Here is a 13,979-nt window from a genome sequence, read left to right on the forward strand (position 1 = left end):
TTTCTGCATTCATCAGCTATGCAATCAAGTTCACCATAGGGGAATGGATTGGCTGTGTGATGATGTTTCCCATGGGGAACTCGGTCACACAGCTGATCCAACTGCACCTCTGCTTGCCCCACACCTGATGTGGTTTTGGGAGAACAGCCTCTCGGGTCAAACTGGGATCAGAGCTGGGCCAGATCTGGCCCATGGGATCCTCTGATTTAAACAATTAAGTAAGTAAAATGATTTGGCTGACCTGTTACAGGAGGACATTGCAAATGAAAACCCTTCACTGCTCCACCTCACACCCCATCATGATCCACAAGTGTTTTAAAAAAATAACAATCAGCTGTTTTGATTACAAAACTACATTTGTTGTGTGGTGCTCACATGGTCGCATTTACGTACATGGAAGCTGCACGTGTACTCGACAGACGAAGCTCTCGAGTCAATTTCTCTTGACTTTCTTCAACATCAGATTCTGAGTTTTCAACTGGACTAGTAGTAATAGACTGCGTTTGGGTGTTAGTTTTTAAGAGATCAGTGAACTCTGATGACACATCACCATCTTCCTCCTCTTCCTGAAAAATAATAAAATTGTTGTTCAAACATGCATTACGTATTTCAACTATCTGAGATGTGTGTATTAATGTGAAATGCTGCAGTTAAACTCAAGTGTACACTATAGGCCCTTATGGGACCTCTTGTCTTTGGATAGATAAAATACCTTGATTTCTTCAAAGAAGTGGGCTGTTTCTCCTTCAATGATAGGTTGTAACATCTGACCTCGTCTTTTGGTTGATGGTGAGCCCTAAAATATATGTCACAATATGTTACACAATATACAAGAAATCTATTATTTTGTTCAACTTACGTTTTGGTTGAGTACAGCATCATTTTATATTTTGCACTATGTTGGCTAAACAGCACATTCAACCCTAGACAACTTTTATCTTCAGGCATTTGTTCCCAGCATAAAGCGAGAACAGTAAATCTTACATGCAAACCAATGCCCAATTCTCAACTACTGCACAGGAAGCTTTACAGTGTGCAGTGTGTCTAGAGAAAGATCACCATGTTAAAAAATGGTAGTCATTTCAGACAAATATTGATTTGATGTAGACAAATAGACACATTTAACATTTGCTACAGCTGAGAAACTAAATAACATCTTAAGAACTGCTGAGAGTTGGAACTAGTTTCATTACCTGATAATTGTTATTATCCTACCCTTCCAAAGTAGCCGTGGGTAGTAACCACCAAAGTAATAAAAACATTTTAAAAAAATAAACTGAATACATATTCAAAACATTTAAAAATGAAAAGCTCTAAAAAATTTAAAGGCATTAATAATTTGCAAATCCAAAACTAGGAGACCATATGAAAACAAGATTAAGGATTAAAAAAATTCACTATCTAGTGTTTCACTACCTAACTTGGGAACACCTGTTTTGAGCATAAGGGCTAGTCCAGAAGGGAGACATCTAGCAAGATGAATACTCATTGTTGAGGCAAGTACACACCAATCAGTTGGAAAATGTATGAAACACTGATTAACTACTTACAAGGATGGGAGTAATGCTCGCTCGAGTTAACATTTGTTTCACAAGCCTGTATCTGTCATAGAGAGGTTTAACAACATGCCTTTCTTCTTTGGAGACCTGAGTGAAAGCAGAAATGGGTTATCTAACACTCAAAACAAAACAGGGTATCTTCACCACTAAGGATCACATGATGTCAGAGTCTCCTTGCTCATTAGTTGTCCTGAAGTAGTCCAGTTGATATGCAATGCTAAGCCATGATTTAGCACTATGTGGACATGTTTCCAGCAGCCTGAGCAAAGTACCGGCTTGCAACACTTTCCTCTTCCCACACGGTGGGAGTAGGGCTTCTGCCAACTTTTGTTTTACTTTAAACTATTTTGGCCTGTCATTAGATATGATCCTGTTTTAAAACAATGACTGTGTTCACACATAAAACAAGTGCAGTCCACTCCCTGGCCTAGTCAGTTTTTACATCTGTGATTTTAATTTGGAGCTGTGAGGTCCATAAGCACAGTGCTCATACACACAAACCACAATAAGCCAGGAAGTCTAGCTTATCATTATGAACAAATGTGGCCAATTATGAGTTGCTAAACAAGCCAACTTTGATCCATGGGTTGGTTATAGAGCTGGCTTGTTTAACAGATTATTGTTTAAATCAGGGTTTGTGGTTCATACACGATGCTAAGCAGTGGTTATTTGGCAGCAAAATTTAACTCAGCAAAAGCTTTCCTCCCAGTCACATGGGAACCCAACACTTCACTCAGGCTAATGGAGTTTCGTCCTCATAGTGCTTCCCCCATAGTTTATCATAACAAGTAAACATGAGCATTATCTGGTGATGCTTCAAATAGCTGGAGAATACCAAAACTCTGCAAGTTCACAATTTAGGTGTGGACAATAAGTAATTACAGAAAAATAAAGCTTTCCAATACTGGTAATTTTGCATCTTGCTACTGAATGTGAATTCTGTAGAAAGTGTGTACTTTGCAATGTTTTACACAGGAATGTACAGAGGCCTGACTAATCTCCCTACAGTGCCAGAAGAAGGGTTATTTATCTGTTATTTATTTATACCAAATACTAAAGCAGTGAACTGAAAACAAATATACAATAGAATATCAGCTCAGAATAGTTCTTCCCTCCTCGGTGTTAACAGTGTTTCAAGAGCTACCCTTTGAATCTTATTTTGCAGCTCATTCTTTGAGCCTCTACATGGCACACATTCAATCTATATGCTATCTTAAGAATCATTTGGTAATCATAAAATATGAGAATTATTTGAGGCAGGTGTTCAGTGATATTTCATAACCACATTAACTGTGTATTAAATAATTGCAGAGAATGAAATAATGAATATTACCGGTCGTCCATGCTGACTTTCATAGTACAAGAGACTTTTTTGGAGAGACGTTTTTTCTTCTACCAGATCATCCTTCGTCATTTTCTGTAACAAGAGAGAAAAGTGTCTTACTCTAAATCTGCTCTGTAAGCTTCCTTCTGAAGCTAAAATTATAAAAGATAAGACAGCTATACTGAATATATTTTATACATATATGGCCCAAAAGCTCCAAAGAGTTCAAAACTCAAATAATGGCACCTGCTGCATGAAGCTTCTCCTACTGTCAGGAAACTGTACCCTAATACCAAATGACAACTCTTACTCCATATGTGCATTTGAGACTTTGCAATAGTTTGTGCAAGTGTCTGCTTATAAAATTAAAATACAGTGAATGATTACTGTAATCTAGTGCTGCAGCTGACTCTCATCTTGTGTGAGGGTTACGTGGCCTTGGGTTTGGCATGCAAAGCCAAAATCATTAATAGTCAAGACAGCCCTTTAAAAAACTCTCCCAAGGCCACTGAAGACTCTGACCACCTCCGTAATCTCTCCAAAAGCTGCATGTGCTCTCCCAAGTCCACTACAGCCTCTCCATGCAGCTCCGAATACTTTCCCAGAGTGAGTGCTATGATGGGTGGGATTGCCGGCATCCCCCCTGCCCCTCCCCTTTTTGGACAAGCATGTTAAGCTACGATTGCACAACTTAAATGTGCCTAAGTTGCAAGTCGACTGCCTTAGGAAATTTGCAAGTGCTGTAAAATAAGCTGAACTGTACTATTTTCATCTATTCAAGTGCAACAATACAAGTACAAAATAGGCATATATACCTTTATATCTTCTGGAAGGCAGCTTTCAATTCGTTTTTCCTTCAGCCTTTTAAAAATGAGTTCAACTGTGGCCTCCTTGGTAGGCTTCCTTTCTTTCTGTGCAACCCGGTGGTCATCTTCATTTTCTTCATCTTCATGATCCAAAGATGAGCCAAAGCTTTTTGGAAGAGTGTTACTTCGTGGCCGTGTCTGAGGTATGAATTCTCCATCTGAGCTTTTGTGCTTTGCATCTGTATTCAAGAAAGAATACCAAACCCAAAGTCAAAGTCACTTTGCAATTATTACTGTTCAATTACTTGAGACAACACAGAAACAAGAAACTTATTCATTCATATACAGTGGTACCTCGGGTTAAGTACTTACCGTATTTTTCGCCCTGTAGGGCGCACCGGCCCATAGGGCGCACCTAGTTTTTTTTTTTTTGGGGGGGGGGGATAAAGAAAAACAAATTTATTTTTCCCCCAGGCGCAGGGCTGGAGTGGGGGAAGCCCGAGCTTCCCCCGACCCCAGCCCCCAGAACAAGCTGCTGTCCGCAAGCCTTGGGAGCCCGTGGGCTCCCAAGGCTTGCAGATAGCTTCCTGAAGCCTGGAGAGCGAGAGGGGTCGGTGAACACCGACCCCTCTTGCTCTCCACGTTCAGCGAAAGCCTGCATTTGCCCCATAGGACGCACACACAGTTCCCCTTCGTTTTTGGAGGGGGAAAAGTGTGTCCTATAGGGCGAAAAATACGGTAATTCATTCTGAAAGTCCGTTCTTAACCTGAAACTGTTCTTAACCTGAAGACCAATTTAGCAAATGGGGCCTCCTGCTGCTGTCGCGTTGCCAGAGCCCGATTTCTGTTCTTATCCTGAAGCAAAGTTCTTTACCTGAAGCACTATTTCTGGGTTAGCAGAGTGTGTAAACTGCAGCGTATTTAACCCGAGGTACCACTGTATAATGACTGAAAAATGAGTCACCCTTCTCTCCAGTAAGGTCCAATGAAAGGTGTGAAAGCCCAAGAAGATAAAACACAAAATTCTTACCTTTTATTTGCTTTTTCAATTTGGTAAGCTCTGTCATCCACTTTAAAACCTTTGGATTTGCTGCAATATCAGAATACGACGGCTGAAAAGAGATATGTATAGCATTAGGATTCTCAGAAATCAAACACACACTGAATTTAACTGGGTTGACTTCTTCATTGGAAGAGTTCTCCATGCCCCTTGCTGGACAAAGTAAGTAATAGCAGCAAAATCTGGGCTTGTGTTTTTCATACACCCGAGCATGCAACTTCTTTGGTCAGAGAATTAAGAACCTAAGAATTACCATGCTGGATCAAGCCGTCTAGTCCTGCCCAACCCCAATAGATTTTTTGGGATACAATTGAGACCTTTTCACTGACTACAATACAGTGGTACCTCGGGTTAAGTACTTAATTCGTTCTGGAGGTCTGTTCTTAACCTGAAGCTGTTCTTAACCTGAAGCACCACTTTAGCTAATGGGGCCTCCTGCTACCGCCGGAACACGATTTGTGTTCTCATCCTGAAGCAAAGTTCTTAACCTGAGGTAATATTTCTGTGTTAGCGGAGTCTGTAACCTGAAGCGTATGTAACCCGAGGTACCACTGTACAGGAATACATAGAGCCATGTGAAAAACAAAACTTTTAATTTTGGGAATGCTAGCTAGCTACCAATGTGTAACAGCAGCTTACCTTGAAATTTTTGTCTTTTTCAAACTGCTCCTCAAACTGCCTTATTTTTTTCTGCAGCTTTTTGACTAGCTGATAAGGAGTCTTGTCTTCCCTTCTGTCATCCTTAGAACTATTAAATGATGCTCTTCGGGTTCTGGATTTAAAGGGCAAGGTTTTAGATACTGAATACACATATTGTAAAATGCACAACACTGGAAAACAGCGAGCAGGTGTACATTTATATTTCTATCACAAAGGCCAGAACAAAAATAGTCTCACCTGTTAACTTCTCTCACACAACATTGTCACTAATCCTCACTAAAGCTGCATTTTGCTCAGATGAGAACATGGCAGGTGAAAAAGCTGTCAGTCAAGTGCTTGAGTCACTCATAAGGGCCACCCCTTCCTCTTGCCACAAGGTGATTGATATCTTCCAAAAGCTGTAAACCATAACATCTAAAAAACTATTAAACCGTTGCAAACCCTCCTCTATGGGAAAAGTACAGCTCTTTCACACTACAACTTAAAAGGTATCTGGTAAAAGCAGTAACAGAAAAAGATGTATTCTCTCTGACACCATTATCAAATTGTTTAGAATGCAGGGATTAATGGAACACGATCTTAAAAGCTCATTTCAATGATTATATTCACAATAGCATTGTTACTTAGCTCAGTTGAATAAAAGCTAACAATTCAGATTCGGAGCCAACAACTCCTACAAGTGCTGAATTCTATGCATGATTTTAGGATTCTTGGTTTCAAAGCATCAGATGAAGAACTGGAAATCAAACTGGCAGGATATTCCTGACAAAGTTTTATAGCTTTTCCATGCCTTTTTCTTAATGTATTCTATTTCTTCCCTCCTTGTAGTGATGTGACCTGCAACAGCTACCCCATTTTAAAGGGTGTATTAGATGTTCTCTACAGCCAGACGACAAAAAGACACTAAGATTTGGAGCTTATGCTAGCTAAAAGCAAACACTAAGGGCTGGATTCAACTAATGCATCCCGCAGCAGAAACCTGCACATGGACTTTCACTAGAGCAATGGGGCTTTCCCCCCTTCGCCACACACTCTCCCAAATTGACTCGGGAGGGGTTGGAACTTCTCGAGTAGCACAGATTTCACCTCAGTGTTGTCAACAATTCACTCTTCCTATTTTGCCTTCTTTTAGACTATTTTACTCTCTGAATAACATTCTGATCAATATTCTGCCGGAAAAAGTTAATCTCTCTTTACAGTCTCAAATTCAAATGGTGCACTTGAAAAGTGAAAACATTGGAAGCTCATAAAAACAGGAAGAGAGCAAAAAAGAAAGAAAGTCAACACTGATGAAAATAAGTATCACTCATCTCAGAACCATGAAGATATGCATATAAATATACAATTTTTTTGTCGCTGGGTAACCTGAAAATTGAAGTTTTTCTCCCTAAAACCTGTGTTTGTTTTGTACCTTTGGTACAGCCTTTCCCCTTCCAGACATAAGAAAAAATTCTCTAATGCACCTTAGCTACTAATTCTTTATTGCACAAGTCTGCCCACCTGGTATATATTTACTCATTATGTGGTATGCCGAAGCATTATGAATGTTACAAAGTTCAGTTTTGGGAGGAAGGAGAAGCCAAGGCTTAAGACTATCTTAAGACTATTTTGTCCCAATGCACCTGTAGAAATGGAACATCAGAACAGATCATTAGCTTCAAAGATGGTATTATGGCTGCCAGAAAAGCCACACTGAAACGAAATGGATAAGTCACAGGTTGAAACAGAGAGTAAAGAAAGAGCTACGAGTAGAGGTGCCCCTCTGCCGATCCTTCGGACCCCCTGGGAAACTCAACAAACCTGTTGTACCTAGAACTGGGTGCAGAGAGTGCAGCTGAATGGGACACAGCTGGTGGCAGCCTGCTGAAGTACCATCCATCTTGGGATTACCCATAAAAAGCAAGACTAGAGAGAGAGAGAGACTACAGTCATGACTGCTGTTTCTAGGAACTCTTCTTGCTGTGAAACTTTTGTGGGTCAGCTGAGTGTTTGTTTGGACCCTGGGTGAAAACCCAGAGGATGAGAGGGAGGGTGTGTCAGAAGGAAAATGAACTGATACTGATTTACAGTGGTACCCCGCAAGACGAATGCCTCGCAAGACGGAAAACCCGCAAGACGAAAGGGTTTTCTGTTTTGGAGGCGCTTCGCAAGACGAATTTCCCTATGGGCTTGCTTCGCAAGACGAAAGCCCATAGGGAAATCTCCGGGGACCTGTTTTAAATTGCTGGCGGTCGGGAGCAAAGACTTTCGCCCACAGCCGGCCTTCAGAAGAGGTCCTGGACCTCTTCTGAAGGCTGGCGGGGGGCAAAAGTCTTTGCTCCCCCCCCGCCTGCCTTCCCGGGACAGCGGAGACTTCTCCGCTGCCCCGGGCGATCTTAAAATGCTGGCGCGCGGGAGCGAACGCTTCGCTCCCGACCCCCAGCATTTTAAAATCTTTGGGCGAGTGTCTGCAAGCCTCGTGCGCCCGGCAGGAGGTCCCGCCGGGTGCGCGAGGCTTGGGGCGGCAGCCTGTCACCCGAAGCACGGGGAGCCCTCCGGAGGGCTTCCCCTGCTTCGGGCGAGTGCCTGCAAGCCTCGCGCACCCGGCAGGAGGTCCCGCCGGGTGCGCGAGGCTTGGGGCGGCAGCCTGTCACCCGAAGCACGGGGAGCCCTTCGGAGGGCTTCCCCTGCTTCGGGCGAGTGTCTGCAAGCCTCGCGCACCCGGCAGGAGGTCCCGCCGGGTGCGCGAGGCTTGGGGCTGCAGCCTGTCACCCGAAGCACGGGGAGCCCTTCGGAGAGCTCCCCTTGCTTTGGGTGAGTGCCTGCAAGCCTCGCGCGCCCGGCAGGAGGTCCCGCCGGGTGCGCGAGGCTTGGGGCGGCAGCCTGTCACCCGAAGCACGGGGAGCCCTTCGGAGGGCTTCCCCTGCTTCGGGCGAGTGTCTGCAAGCCTCGCGCACCTGGCAGGAGGTCCCACCGGGTGCGCGAGGCTTGGGGCGGCAGCCTGTCACCCGAAGCACGGGGAGCCCTCCGGAGGGCTTCCCCTGCTTCGGGCGAGTGTCTGCAAGCCTCGCGCACCCGGCAGGAGGTCCCGCCGGGTGCGCGAGGCTTGGGGCGGCAGCCTGTCACCCGAAGCACGGGGAGCCCTTCGGAGAGCTCCCCTTGCTTTGGGCGAGTGCCTGCAAGCCTCGCGCGCCCGGCAGGAGGTCCCGCCGGGTGCGCGAGGCTTGGGGCGGCAGCCTGTCACCCGAAGCACGGGGAGCCCTTCGGAGGGCTTCCCCTGCTTCGGGCGAGTGTCTGCAAGCCTCGCGCACCTGGCAGGAGGTCCCACCGGGTGCGCGAGGCTTGGGGCGGCAGCCTGTCACCCGAAGCACGGGGAGCCCTCCGGAGGGCTTCCCCTGCTTCGGGCGAGTGTCTGCAAGCCTCGCGCACCCGGCAGGAGGTCCCGCCGGGTGCGCGAGGCTTGGGGCGGCAGCCTGTCACCCGAAGCACGGGGAGCCCTCCGGAGGGCTTCCCCTGCTTCGGGCGAGTGTCTGCAAGCCTCGCGCACCCGGCAGGAGGTCCCGCCGGGTGCGCGAGGCTTGGGGCGGCAGCCTGTCACCCGAAGCACGGGGAGCCCTCCGGAGGGCTTCCCCTGCTTCGGGCGAGTGTCTGCAAGCCTCGCGCACCCGGCAGGAGGTCCCGCCGGGTGCGCGAGGCTTGGGGCGGCAGCCTGTCACCCGAAGCACGGGGAGCCCTCCGGAGGGCTTCCCCTGCTTCGGGCGAGTGCCTGCAAGCCTCGCGCACCCGGCAGGAGGTCCCGCCGGGTGCGCGAGGCTTGGGGCGGCAGCCTGTCACCCGAAGCACGGGGAGCCCTCCGGAGGGCTTCCCCTGCTTCGGGCGAGTGCCTGCAAGCCTCGCGCACCCGGCAGGAGGTCCCGCCGGGTGCGCGAGGCTTGGGGCGGCAGCCTGTCACCCGAAGCACGGGGAGCCCTCCGGAAGGCTTCCCCTGCTTCGGGCGAGTGTCTGCAAGCCTCGCGCACCCGGCAGGAGGTCCCGCCGGGTGCGCGAGGCTTGGGGCGGCAGCCTGTCACCCGAAGCACGGGGAGCCCTCCGGAGGGCTTCCCCTGCTTCGGGCGAGTGCCTGCAAGCCTCGCGCACCCGGCAGGAGGTCCCGCCGGGTGCGCGAGGCTTGGGGCGGCAGCCTGTCACCCGAAGCACGGGGAGCCCTTCGGAGAGCTCCCCTTGCTTTGGGCGAGTGCCTGCAAGCCTCGCGCGCCCGGCAGGAGGTCCCGCCGGGTGCGCGAGGCTTGGGGCGGCAGCCTGTCGCCCGAAGCACGGGGAGCCCTTCGGAGAGCTCCCCTTGCTTTGGGCGAGAAGTCTCTGCTGCCCCGGGCGATCTTAAAATGTTGGCGGGTGGGAGCGAAGCGTTCGCTCCCGCCCCCCAGCATTTTAAAATCTCCCCGGGACAGCAGAGACTTCGCTCCCGCCCGCCAGCATTTTAAAATCGCCCCGGGACAGCAGGGGCTTTTAAAATGCTGGCGGTCGGCAGCAAAGCCCTCCTGTCCCCGGAGCTTGCGGGGCGGGAGGTGGGAAGAAGGGCTTTTTTTCCCACCGCCAGCCTTCAGAACAGCCTTCTGAAGGCTGGCAGTGGGAAAAAAGCCCTTGTCCCCCCCCCCCCAGCCTTCAGAAGAGGTCGGGGAACAGACTGTCCCCGGACCTGGTCTGAAGGTGGTTTCCCTAGGAACGCATTAATTGATTTTCAATGCATTCCTATGGGAAACCGTGCATCGCAAGACGAAAAACTCGCAAGAAGAAAAAACTTGCGGAACGAATTAATTTCGTCTTGCGAGGCACCACTGTATATACATTAGTAACTGTGTTAATGTAATGTTTTTATACGTAACTATTTTTGTAACAATTTGTTTTAGTTGTCTGTTGTTGCTTCAGTTGTCTGTAAACCGCTTAGAGATATTTTAAATATATTAAGCAGTACAGAAATTAAATAATCATCAAATAACCAGCAATAGGATACCTATGAATCTAATGAATAGGCACTTGAAGAAAAATGTCACTGCTAATCATACCATGATTTGTGATGATCTCAGGATCAAGATGGTAACAACTCTAAATGTATCAAAGACTCATCTGGTGCCTACAACATAGGATGAAACAAGATTTTCTGCAGCCGGGGCAGTTAAGTCCAGGGAAGTGAAAGTAGTACTATTTTAAATTTGGACAACTGACGACATGCTGTGATCCAGGCAGATTAAGAAGTTATTTCTTACTGAACACCACAAATACCGCTCCATGCACCATGGTACCATATGAGACATAAGCTCCAAGTATTTTGTTAAGACGCGGGGGGGGGGGGGGGGGAGACCTGACAAGGTTTGAGTCAAAGGTTGTGTAGAAAATGGGAGACAGATGCCAGGTGGTCCATGCTGATGCAAAGTACACATTGTTAAACTTAGTCTCAGAAGACATATTTGCATGGGGTCAAAAGTAAAAGGCAGCAGAGAAAAAGATACAGAACAAGTGTATCATCATGCAAGATCTCCGAAGCCTGAATTCCCTAGCACCTGCTTAGCAAAATGAGTAACAACTATGCATTTAAAAAAGAAAAACAAATGGACATCACCATTTCTCCATAGATTTTCCCAGACCTCTACTGCTCTGAGACAAAACCAACCAATTTCCGTTTTAATTAAAGTCAAGGGACCTTATTGCTGTAAACACCAAGATGAAGGCTCTACATATGTAGGTGCTATAGGTCTATGGTCTGCCTGGCTCCAACAAATGTGCTTAAGAAGCAGTGAAGAATGGTAGTGAAATATACAAGTACACAGGGAAATGAGATCTGGAGAATGACAAACAATTTAGCTAACACTGGAAAAGAAAAGAAAAAAAAAGCTGACATGTTAGGAAACAACCAGTGTTCTGTAAGTTCAACAACTATGGACTGTATCTAAATTTCTCTCCACCACCCCAATTCATCACCAAAATTTGTTGCAGGGGGTCCCTCTGTCTGGAGATGGTTTTGAAGATGACAGTGGGGAGGAAAAGGGCAAATCCCAATTTGTGAGTGTAAGTCTGTTCCATTCATGCAACAGCAGTGCTAGACACAACCCTTAACACTTTTTGCAGCTATAAACATGTTTAGGAGTACTGAAGTCAGTTGTAGCAATGTAGAACGAAGAAAGCTTGTGGCAAGAAGATGGTTCAGGCTCGCATGAGGCTTAAAGCCTTGACTGAGTATGCTTTCCACTCATTGTTCTTCCACTTCAGAAAAAAATTTAAAAACTTTGTAGTGACAATGGTTGGTTTATGTATAATTTTCATAACCAGAAAAGTATTCTTTTATAACAATGCTCAATAACTAACATGATTCAGAACTCAGGGCAAGGCAAGTCTCCATCATTAAAATGATATAACATTTTGCCTATTATGGGTGGGTTCAGTGTACTCTAGAATGCCTCCCTCTACAATCACAGTGTTAAATCTGCTTTACATTAGCTGGAAACAGGTGGGAAATCCATACACACTAAAAGTCAGACTAGATAGCATCACAACAATGACCATGTAAGCATAAATGGATTGGATCCAGACTTAGTTATGAACAGAAGACCAGCTCTGCTGGATCAGGCCAAAGCCCATCAAGTCCAGCATCCTGTTCTCACAGTGGCCAACCAAATGCCTATGGAAAGCTGAAAAGGAGGACCTGCCTGCAGCAGCACTCTCCCCACTTGCGATTCTCAGCTGCAAGTACTGAAAGGCATTATGCCGTCACCGGGGGGAATAAAGCCATCATAGTTAGTAGCCACTGATAGCCTTATTATCTATAAATTGGTCTAATCCCTTTCAAAGCCATCCAAGTTTGGCAGCAAAAATCAGTTTATGCACCGTATAAAGAGGGACAGGATGGACCTGCGTACTAGTGTTATGAGAGAAGATGAAAAACATCTTCATGTCCACTTTCTGTACACTTTGGGTGGAATTCAATGTTGCTCTATGGCGAGCTGCTGCCTGCCCGATGGAACAATCAATCAGCCCCTCTCCTTTCCCCAATGTGCTGTTCTAGGAGTTCTCCTGACACCCCCCAGGTGAGGGGGAGGGGGAGAACTCTACTGCGCAAGCAAAATCCCTTGTACAGGCTTTGCAATGACAGATTAGGTGAAGACCACCCCATGTTATCTTATACACCTCTATTGTGTCCCACCTTACTTCTCAATGAAAAAGACCAAAATGCTCTAACCTTTCCTTGTAGTTACAACTTTGACTAGACCCATTGGATCCAGTAGGGCTTAAGTTAGTCCTGATTAGATTTCAATGAGCAATGAGCATATTCAATGGATCCAAATTAAAATCAGGTTTGAGATTTCTACATACTAGGTACAGAAGTCTCCCAAGGCTGCAATGCAGGAAGATGGACTAGATGACACTTGGGGTCCCTTCTAACTCTACAATTCTATCTCAGCTTTTACACCAAAACACCTCTTTTCTAAAGCGAACTGACTCCAAACATCAGAATTTGATCTTGTGTAGCTTAGTTGTGAGCATTAACTACCTACCTAACAAAAGAAAGTGCTTTAGATGAAGAATCTGCTTTTTCTGGATCATGCAGAAAACGCTGGCTTTGTCCAAAATCCAAACTCCGATGTGACAATATGGGATGACTGTCTTCTTCCAGAGGATGATTCATTCTTCCAGCTTGTGGAGAAAGCTGAGCTTCTCCAGATTCACTCTCTTCCTGCCAAGATTTAAAAGCAGGAAACGGCTCTACAAAAGACAATGAAATAAAAAGCAAATGGCACTTAGGTATTATAGGGTCACAAGAAAACCAAGTGTGCATTAAATAGTATGCTTATACACAAAATGAATAGTGAAATGCACTGGAAAGCTACATGTCATAAAGCAAGCAAAAAAGAAATAGCCCAATACACCCAAAATACATATACAACAATATTCATGAGTGTATACAACTTATGCATTTTTCTAAATAGTTAGCATGCATTACTTTAAAAAGTTGTACAATTCTGCACAACAAATTATATACAGTGTGCATTTTAGATAACACAACAAAGCCAGTGTGATGTTTAATCCACTGGCAGCAGATATTTTCTGTAAAAGCAATAAAAGGCACACCGAAATAGTTCAAGTGCAAAATTAAGTGCATTGATCCATCTACATGAAGATAATGAATACAATCTTTTACAACTCTTAGGTTGCAATCCTATATATGCTTGACTAAGAGAAAGTCCCATTAAACTCAACAGGGCTTACTTCTAAGTAGACATGTATAGGACTGTACTGTTAGAAAACAAAACAAAATCAACTATGCTTCAGTATATAAAGAGTTCTGACTTCCTTCATGTGTTGATATATAGGATTAGTTCACTAGTTTTAGAGCGATGCTGAAGGAGCATAAATTGTTTTCAAACATGAAAAAAAGAACAGAATAAAATTCCAAATTTGAGGGGGAAATGATTTGTTGATATGTTTTATAAAACAATTTCTGCTTTAAAGGAACTGAAAGATTAAGTAAGGGATCCCAGGAAATAAAATCCTTGTTAATGTCCCTTAAAAATTTGTATCTACATCTCTCTTAAGGGCTT

The 13,979-nt window shown here is 45.5% G+C and overlaps 1 protein-coding gene across 6 annotated transcripts in view; it reads right to left on the minus strand.

Annotated features, from left to right (window-relative positions):
- The window catches only part of FAM13B (family with sequence similarity 13 member B), a 56,675-nt gene that overhangs the window by 4,080 nt on the left and 38,616 nt on the right, over positions 1–13,979 (minus strand). For all 6 annotated transcript variants that reach the window (XM_028718121.2, XM_028718117.2, XM_028718119.2 and 3 more), the window contains 8 exons: positions 12,936–13,143; positions 5,389–5,521; positions 4,720–4,801; positions 3,699–3,928; positions 2,893–2,976; positions 1,551–1,646; positions 713–796; positions 394–566 (listed from right to left, as the gene is read on the minus strand). In XM_028718121.2, the coding sequence (XP_028573954.2) occupies positions 394–566; positions 713–796; positions 1,551–1,646; positions 2,893–2,976; positions 3,699–3,928; positions 4,720–4,801; positions 5,389–5,521; positions 12,936–13,143 (1,090 nt within the window). The remainder of the gene's footprint in view (positions 1–393; positions 567–712; positions 797–1,550; positions 1,647–2,892; positions 2,977–3,698; positions 3,929–4,719; positions 4,802–5,388; positions 5,522–12,935; positions 13,144–13,979) is intronic.

Source organism: Podarcis muralis, chromosome 2, assembly GCF_964188315.1.
Source record: "Podarcis muralis chromosome 2, rPodMur119.hap1.1, whole genome shotgun sequence".
Taxonomy (NCBI): Eukaryota; Metazoa; Chordata; class Lepidosauria; order Squamata; family Lacertidae; genus Podarcis; species Podarcis muralis.